The sequence below is a fragment of the Sceloporus undulatus genome, chromosome 4 (genome assembly GCF_019175285.1).
Source record: "Sceloporus undulatus isolate JIND9_A2432 ecotype Alabama chromosome 4, SceUnd_v1.1, whole genome shotgun sequence".
NCBI lineage: Eukaryota > Metazoa > Chordata > Lepidosauria > Squamata > Phrynosomatidae > Sceloporus > Sceloporus undulatus.
The window spans coordinates 195,391,364-195,400,979 of NC_056525.1; the positions used below are offsets into that span (position 1 = coordinate 195,391,364).

Consider the following 9,616-nt stretch of genomic DNA (forward strand, 5'->3'; position numbering starts at 1 on the left):
AAACTGAAACTAATTTCTTGTGAAAACCAGGCAACAAACTTGTTCTTTTTAGGATTAAACCTATGAGAAAAAATTCTTTTTGAGGACCTAACTCAAGTGTTTCCAGCTGCAAGGATTAACCTACAATGTTACTGATTGCTTCTCAAGACTTTTCAGAGAAAGCTGTTTTTCTTACCTCACACTATCTATTCCACACTTAGAATCATAGGGAGGCAAACTGTTAGCAAGAACAATTCCTAACAACTGAATTCCCACTGAGTTGTCTTTGGTATTTGGATCACCACCAGAAAACCGTTCAAATATTATCCTGGAGTAAAACAAAACAAAACAAATCATGGAGGTCATCAAATGTAGTAACTCACAGGTTGACATATCTCAAGAAATCAGAGGGAGTCAAATTCACATTTAATATCCAAAGAGTGTAAGCTAGCATGTTTTTAAAAATCCTGTATCTAACGGTTTTCTAAACAACTTCATTTATTCACACCCATTCTTCTTGGCTTGATCTCTAAAGGCCTTTAATTTCTCTAGGTAAAGCTGAAGTATAGCTTGAGAGTTTCATTTGTATGTAACTATAATTCTCAGGTCAACAAATAAGGTTTGGATTACTGAGCAAACAACTGGATGACAATTGCATAATGAATCATGTGCACATATCATCAAATGCTATGACTACTTTTGAAAAAAAATCAGACTTCAGAACACTTTTGTATTACAAATTATAGGCCTTGTTAAAACACACATTTTTCCTAGTTGTATACTGTGGCTCTGTTTTTATTAAAATTACTTACTTGTATGGTACAAGGAGACAGTCTTTCCAGCACTCTACTACTGTCTTGATAATCTCTAGATTATGTCTAAATACTGCTCTTTTTTGATGAAATGCATTCTTCATCAGGAACTCAAGCAACCTGTTTGCTAGCACTTCGTTTTTTATATTTCCCTAGTACAAAAAAATTATAAAGTAACATTGTGTGAATTTGATAAACTGCACAGATTTACTTAAACCTACTAGACCTACTATAAAGAGTAAAAAATACAAAGACATTTGTATTCAATAGTACACATTTTAAAATAATCTTCAACTTCAGTAAAACTATGTCTATATATACTTTATCTTCAAATGAGTCAATGGTTTTAATGCAGACCTAGCTAAAGAAAAGTTTCCTTTTCACTATTTCACATTATCACCATTATCATTATCATCGGTCCAAAACACATTGTAGAAATAATCCAGTTTGAGAGCGCTTTAACTGCCCTGGATCAATGCTAGGGAACACTGGGAACTGTTGTTTTGTGAGACATTTAGCCTTCTCTCAGAGATCTCTGGTGCCACAATAAACTACAATTCCCATGATTCCCTAGCACTGAGCCTGGGCAGTTAAAGTGGTCTCAAACAAGATTATTTCTGCAGTGTGGTTTGGACCATCATTCGTCCAGAGTTTCGCAGCCTATTGGGTGTTTCTGACTGTAATTTTGGACCATCAATGATTGTATTCATCAATTTAAGACTCATAGCATTATTGCTGGATAATGTGGCCTGTTTCAAACATTGTTACTTTTTGCAATTGTTGTTGGTGTCTCCACTTTGCTTTCATCCAAAACTGGGACCCAAGGTGGTTTATATTTTCCTTTGGTACTCAGTTCATGTGGTGCATAGCTTCTGAAAGACTGAAAGAAACTTGAGTGCCCCACAGTCACAAGAGTTATCATATCTTTTATAAGCATCAAGTGCCCGATAGCCAGATAGTTTAAATCCACCTTAAGCACAAAATATATTATCTTGCAGAGGTGGGAAAGTATATGGTTCTTGGGAATCCGATTGTCCAACATAATCTGGCCAGTGCACAAACAGTGTCAGGATCAAGGCTCTTCTCTTCCCTTGGTATTGGCCCTTCCTTAGCCTTATGGCCATTTTCTCTGTACATAGAGGCATAGAGTTCCACATCTCTCTCTGAACTGAGAAAGTAATAGAGCCTGGCCTGTTCAATATCCCCATAGGAAAGTGATTAGGGTGAAGATAAACTGTAGTGTTACTTCTGTTCAGTAATTTGAGGTGACAGATAACACCTCCACAGCTCACATTCTCAATGAGGAGGTGGCAACTGTCAAAGGTAAGGGCTCCCAGAATTATTGGGATCAGCAGGCCAGATTAGATTCATGTATCAGAGGTTCTCCTCTCCTGATTTAAGGCATTATTTTTTCTCCAGATACCTATGCTGATGAAGAAAGTGCGTATCTAAAACATCACCATATTGTAAAAAAAAAAAAAAAAAATCTGGTCCATTTAAAGGTGCTATATCAACTACTTTATGTTGAGTAATTCTTCTGGAGGAGAGCATAGGTTTTTCATCAGTGTTAAAATTACAGCACATATGACAACATGAAGTTTACATTTATAAATATGAACATGTTTGCTATACTACCACTCATATCCAGTAAAATCCACATATATTCTGAAACCTCTTTTCAGAATACTAAGATAGGTAAGTTATACGTGAATTGCAAATAGTGCTTTTTATGAAAAACCAATAAATTCCATTTATCCTAAAATAATTCATCTTAATTGATGGATAATATACATATGCATACACAAACTATGTATTAAATTATTCTGACCACATACTTTGGGAGTAGCAACACTAGTCCAGGAAAGCAGGGTGACTACTATCTCTACCACCATGTAATGAATTCCTTCTCCGCCATTATCTCCAGAAACAACCAGCTGCAGTAAGGGGCCAAGCCAGTGCTTTGCATAAGGCTGGAAAACCTAGAGACAAAGAAGAGGATGTCATCTGTACATGACTGACAATGAGAAAATGTTTGATATCTTAAAGACAAATAATCATATGGTATCTGACAGAAGGACAGATTTCTATTTATACATTGAATGTAAAATGTATGTCACTTAGATTTTTTAACCTATCAGATCTTTCTGTCTACTGTCTAACCTATCAAATCTTTCCATCTTCATCCTGAGAGAAGTACATAGCACAGATCAGACATGAAACATTCTAATTCTTAATATGTGTTCACAAATATTTGTTCATCAGCAGGTCTCATAACCATAATTTTATAAGTCATTGTACAGAAAAACAGCTAGTGTATTAAAGTAATGGCTAGACATGGGGTCAGATACAATCCAATCATAACAGGTACTATAACCTAGGTAAGGGGATTTTGTATTTTACTAGATCAGCTATTAAGCTTACATTAATCTTGTACTCTTAATCATCTCCAATTGAGATATGCTGTGTATATAGTTATAAAATTGATATTTCTGATTCTACCAAACTGCATATTTACTCTCTGTCCTATGAAATAAAATATTTTGCATAGTTATTATCCTTTACTTATGAAAGGTTCTGGACACCTATTACAACCTAACTTGATATGTTGAGTAAGAAGCAAGTTCTACTTTGTATTGTGTTTCTTAATAACAGTACACAAGACTACAGACTCAACACTAAAATAAATAATGTTGCTTAGCACACTAGTCTGCTTAAAGCCAAAGCATATTATCTATGCATATTATAGTACAAAAGGCATGTGAGCTGCATGGCCAAAAGTTTTAAATTAAAGCCTTTACGTAAATGAAAATCATTATTTATTTGCAAAGGATCATATTCTAATTTTTAAAGAAACTCATTAGAATGCACAATTGCTCAGAATATATATACATGGTAAAATGGGGAACTTGATTTAATTTAGTTGATTAGATTGGTTTCTTTTCTTCTTTTCTTCCTCAATTGTTATATGACTGAAGTCAATATACCCTGAAATATTCTAATTGCCAGAAAAGCAAAAATTTACTCATAGAAGTCTAGACCTTGCATTGCTATGCCTACATTTTATTCAGCCCAAACCAGAGGTGCACACCACTCACTGTTTTCTTTTCACTGATTTTGGGAACAATTTAAACCCACCCCCCCACAATATTCAAGATTGCTCATAGACAATGTGTTCAATTGCCTTTATTTATTATAAATATTATAGTAGAGAACTTACTCCAGCCTTGATGTAGAACTACAAAGGTATAAAACTACACTTAATTTATGACATTTTTATAATACTGAAAAAAATTTACTCACTTCTTCTGTATTCACAATTAGTTTTGCCACAAAGAGACGAATATTTAATGGTACAGATGGATTTTCCAGTTTTTTGTGTAGAAACTTCATCCACATAGGAAGATCTGGTGTATCTGCACCCTAAGTATTCAAAAGATTATAAAAGCATACATACATATACAGTACACACGTAGTTAATCTGCAGATTACAACCGATTAGCATGCAAGCATGCACAGACACATGCAAACTTCACGAGCAAGCTGCAATTTCAAAAAATTATATGGAAACTGCTCTCCACTTATGATTGCATCAGGTTTTAGTCCAGAAGAATCTGATCCCAAACTAAGTAGTGCTGTATGAGAGTTTCAAAAGACTGGGATCATGAATGATCAAACTGCATATCACCCAACTGAAACATGGCTTAACTTAAAGTCTGCAGGTGCATAGTGAGAAATGTGTACCATACTTTAAAGGTTTGAGAACCTTTTTAATTTCTGTAGTAGTTTCTGTAGTGTTTGAAAAGAAAAGAAAGCTCTCACATTTATGAATCAGAAATCAAGGAAATGGCACATTAGAGAACTTACCATGAAGATTTATTCTAGGAGATAGAGCCATCCATGAATGTACTGTCTATTGCCATCCAGGCGAGGCAAGGGATCACATGTTTTAAGAAAGCTTTCCCTGTTATATCCCTCGCTCTTCCTCATTTCATTCCCAGAAAATGTAAAAGGAAAAAAGAAAGATCCCAGGGAAAAGGAAAATGGTCTTGCTATGTTAGGGTGGGTCTGGATGGCTCCTTCTTCTTGACAAGAACAGATCTTCTTGGTAAGCCTTCCAATGTGCTATTCTCAGGCAGTGAAGAAGAAGCCATCTATGAATGGGAATTATCCTAGCATAAATAGAATGTGGGAAGAAAGGTGGCTAGAAAATTAGTTCATTTGGCATGACCTCCTATAGCAGGTCTATCAAAAGATGTCCTAGCTAAAGCAAATTTAGCTAGCCTATAGTGTTTTGTGAAAGTGGAAAGTGTAGCCTAAGTTTCTGCTTTGCAAATTTCTTCTAGAGGAGTATGGGTTGAGGAGGCTGCTGATGTTGCCACTGATCTGGTAGGATGTGTTGTCACATTCTGTGGTTTGAAAATACCAGGAAATTTGTAGAGTTTATTTTTAAAAAACACTGATAATCCATGTAGAATGGCTTAGAAAAAACTGTAGCTTAACATGACATAAACCTACAAGGCCATACTCACTTTTTCTACTACAGGTGTGATGTTATTTCTGTGCATGTGTTTAACCAAGGTGGTCATTGAGGCCATACATTCATGCTGATTGAGTTCATCCATTTCCAATTCCACAACATCATCTGAAACCACAGATTCCATGGGCTCCTTTTTAAACAAGAATAGAACATTCTGAAAATCCCACACTAATTCATATTTTACAGCCCAATTTTCTTTTCACAATATTGATCTATCATCATTACCATTATCATACCTTATCTTTTCCAAAGATTTGGACTCAAGTCTACAGTAAGCATTTAGCAATAAGAATATATATATATATATAGTTTTACCCTGTCCCAATCTTTCTGAACAGACTGGAACTGACACTTGTAGTGCCTTTAACATATATTTTAAAACTACATAACATTCCCTGTGTGACTGAAATGTAAACAGGCCTGATTTAAACCAGATACACACACTATGTAAATCTCTGTGCAGTATTCCTTAAATTTTAGTTTCTTATCTAAACCAGGTTATCAAACATAGTGTACATGCAATGCTCACCTTCCAGCACTGACATCATCTCAAGCCAATAATCCACACAGGGTGGGTTGATTTGAATAAAATGCTAGTGGCATGGAAAACTGTACAGGTAAGCCTTGTGAGAGTTAAGTTAGCCCTGACTTACATTACAAATATATTTCAATTTGGTACCAGAGGCAGATGTAACATGGAAAGTACAGTATAGGTATAAGGTCTTACACCGCAAAAAAGAAGAGCAATTCTGCATGTTTCATCAAACATTTTACGCAAAACTAACAATATGCTTATGAAGCAAGGTGGTAAAATGATTTAAATGTATGACTAAGATTCTGGGAAACCATGGTTCAAATCCCTGCTGAGAAATACTTCTTCTTCTTTAAATCTGAAGCCCCTTTAATGTAAAGAAATGTACCATGAGCAAGGGTGTTCATGTGTACACACAGTTCCCACATGTAATGTGAAAAATAAAATCACCTTTCTCCTGAAGCGAGACCCAGAGGCACTAGAATCTTGTGACTGATATGAAAAGCTTTGCACTCCAGTTGAGAAATCAAATTGGCTCATTTCCTCACTCAGACTGCTATCTACCATATATGATGCAGAAGCTAAATAATGTGGTTCAGCTAAAAGAAAAAATATATATAGTTATTCTAAAAGGGCAACTGGGATCGGGGGGGGGGGGCATGAGAGTTACTCAGGGTGGTGGTCACAAGACTTGGAGGCCTGATCCCCTCTTCCTCCTCTGCTTCTCAAACCTTTTCTGTCCTGAAGGGAAAGAGAAAGGCAAGGCAGGAGCTTGGAGAAGCTGCCTCTGCCTTAGGGTGGAGGAGAAGGAGCAAGAGAGCAGGGCTGATACATGGTGTCTGGCACTGCCCATTCCTAGCTGGTGTTTCTTGAGCATACTTGCTCAAGTCCAGTGCACACATGGTGGCTGAAGGAAAGTCACTGTCTGCAATGGCCCCTAATGGAGGAGAAGGCCAACAATGCTTCTTGCTCAGGGCCATCACTCAGCTCTGACTAAGCCCCCTCAGAGGCAGAGGAGAAGTTACTGAGTGTGGCTGTGTACGAAACAGTATGTGTAAAATTTACACATATGTTAAGTATTAAATTTAGTTAAATAAAACTGTTCTGATTTGAATGATGTTATTTCCTCATAAAATGTTAAAATATTACCGTATATGAATGTGCAAATGAAAATATCCACACTAAACACACAAAGTATTTTTATTCATATGCTATGTTGAGAGGGGAAGCACAACACCTGCATGTAGATGTAAAGGGCACCACAAGGGTAAAAAGATTGAGAACCACTACTTTACATAATTACTCTTAAGTCAACAAACCAGCACCCCTGAGATGTTTGATGAGCAACAACTCCCATGATGCCTGACCATTAATTACACCATGTTTGGCTCATGAAAGTCAAAGTTCAAAACATCTGGCAAGCATGAGTTTGGGGAAGGCTAATTTAGATTACAAGCTAATTTTGGTTATTTTTTTGCTTATGTTACTCTATACAGCACTATATATACTTATGATTTTGCCTCTTCAGCGACACAGCTGTTTTTCCAATAATAGCAAAGTATTGTACCTGAATCACCACTCATTGCTTCCCTAGCTTCTGTCCTAATAGCAATGTACCGTTTCTTTCTTTCCAGAGGAACCTAGAACATAGAAAAAAAAATATTTTCTGGTGATTAATGCATTCATAAGTCTTCCAAAGCTACCACAAACAAAATAAATAAGAATAGTTAAAAGCATTGTTGCAAAGGAAAATAAGCTCACAGGCAATTCATCACCTTTGGCTGTCTGAAGAAATTCCACTCAACACCATGTATCACTGCGTAACACCATCCTATATTTATCACTATCATTATTTTCTATTTCCCAAGATTACCATTGGCAAATGCTGTTATATTTTGAACTTCTTTCCACATTCTGAACAGCATAGTGGATTTACGGATTTCTACAGAATTCCCCCCTTTCCAACAGACCCAGAGCTTAAGAAAAACACAGCAGTGATCAGTGATATGCTTAGGGAGAACAATCTTGGTATTACCCATCATCCCTGTCAAACTTAGCCAGCAGAATAGGAACCAGTGAAGGGATGTGGATTAGAATCTGACCAAAAGTAGAATCTGTGTAGGCTGCCACAGATTATTACAGGCACACCAGTTCAACCATGTGTGTCTTGATATGTGTTTTCAGTGACTTGGCCTAAGCTTGTTCCTTAGTGCTAGGAAAATCACCTATGTATAGGGCACAGTTAACCTTGCTTTAATAGTAAGTAAACAAACAAACAAACAAACAAACTTTATTCTTATACCTTACCTTTCTGCTGCAGGAATCAAGGTGGCTTACATGACTAGCGTATATTGGAATAATACATACTCTCAATAAATAAATTGACTCCCTCCTCCCTTTAAAACAGGACTGAATACAATACAGTTTAAAAATTCAACCTGTTAAAATAACAGCAATTTTCTAGTAGAGGCAGTGGTTACATAAAGTAGAGAGAGGACAGAAATTAGATTGAACTATTCTGGGAAGGCTAGCCAGAAGAAATCCGTCTTGACAGCTTTTTTGAAGCTGTTTAGGCTAGTTATTTGACGGATCTCCTCTGGCAAGGCGTTCCATAGTCTGGAAGCGGCAGCAGATAACATCCTCTGAGAGGTTGCTATAAGTCTGGTTTTAATGGGTTGCAATAAATTCCTCCCAGAGGACCTGAGGGTGCAGGGCGGATTGTACGGAAGTAGGCGACCCCTTATATAGGTTGGACCCAAGCCATGTAGGGCTTTAAAGGTAATCACCAACACCTTATACTGCACCTGAAAACCAATAGGCAGCCAGTGAAGAGAATTCAGAATAGGTGTAATATGATTAGTTCTAGTTTTACCAGTGATCAGCCTGGCTGCCATGTTTTGTACTAACTAGTTTCTGGACCAGGTACAAGGGTAGCCCTATGTAGAGTGCATTGCAGAATTCGAGTTGTGAGGTTACCAGTGCATGCACTACTGTTTCTAGGTCCCTTACTTCCAGGAAAGGGCGCAGCTGGCGTATCATCTAACAGCTGAAGGACAACTCTACATCACAGTATAATGTTTGATGATGTAGCACACTGTTTATTATAATGCAAGATAAAATTACAGAATTTTTCAGTGAAATACCAAAGATTATTTTTTTCCTTACCTCAATTTCAATGGGAAATGAGTAATGGTGTTGCAAATCCAACAAGTTTTCAAAAATAAATAGATTCTGCAGGGAGGGTACAAAAGAATACACAAACATTCTAAGCTGCTGTGGCTTTTGTGTTACTTTTTTTTTCCCAATTTCAGCATGATAAAGCAGGCATCCCTCACTGACATTAATTCATTCATGATATCCCAAGCCCAGGTAATGGCTGCCACCACATAGTTGGTACAATGTAAGCAACTTCCAAACTGAGAAAAGGGACATTTCTCCACTTATAGTAAATGAATGCTTCTGTCACTTTAACAATCCCCCAAACAACTTTAGCTATCACAACATTTTAGAACTGTTCTCTGAACAAATCCCACAGAATGGAAGTATGAACTGGTATAACTGAACGTCTCACTAAGTGTCCCACTCTCAGCCACTGTTTTCAGAAGATGGCTAGGTCCTAGTTTCAGACTCAGCTGGCTGTTTAAAACACTAGCTGGATCATTTTATTTCCATTTTTGCCAAGTGAGGAAAAAGCAAGGGGAGTATTTTTTCTCAGAATCGCTGAGTGGAAATCTCCATCTAGTGCTTGAATGGGGA

At 36.9% G+C, this 9,616-nt stretch overlaps 1 protein-coding gene across 1 annotated transcript in view; it reads right to left on the reverse strand.

Moving 5' to 3' along the window:
* Window positions 1-9,616, reverse strand: part of PRKDC (protein kinase, DNA-activated, catalytic subunit) — a 134,433-nt gene that overhangs the window by 64,038 nt on the left and 60,779 nt on the right. The window contains exons 44-51 of the mRNA XM_042464437.1: window positions 9,026-9,091; window positions 7,428-7,500; window positions 6,311-6,459; window positions 5,321-5,458; window positions 4,092-4,211; window positions 2,627-2,770; window positions 792-943; window positions 176-307 (exon numbers count right to left, since the gene is read on the reverse strand). Of these exons, the coding sequence (XP_042320371.1) occupies window positions 176-307; window positions 792-943; window positions 2,627-2,770; window positions 4,092-4,211; window positions 5,321-5,458; window positions 6,311-6,459; window positions 7,428-7,500; window positions 9,026-9,091 (974 nt within the window). The remainder of the gene's footprint in view (window positions 1-175; window positions 308-791; window positions 944-2,626; window positions 2,771-4,091; window positions 4,212-5,320; window positions 5,459-6,310; window positions 6,460-7,427; window positions 7,501-9,025; window positions 9,092-9,616) is intronic.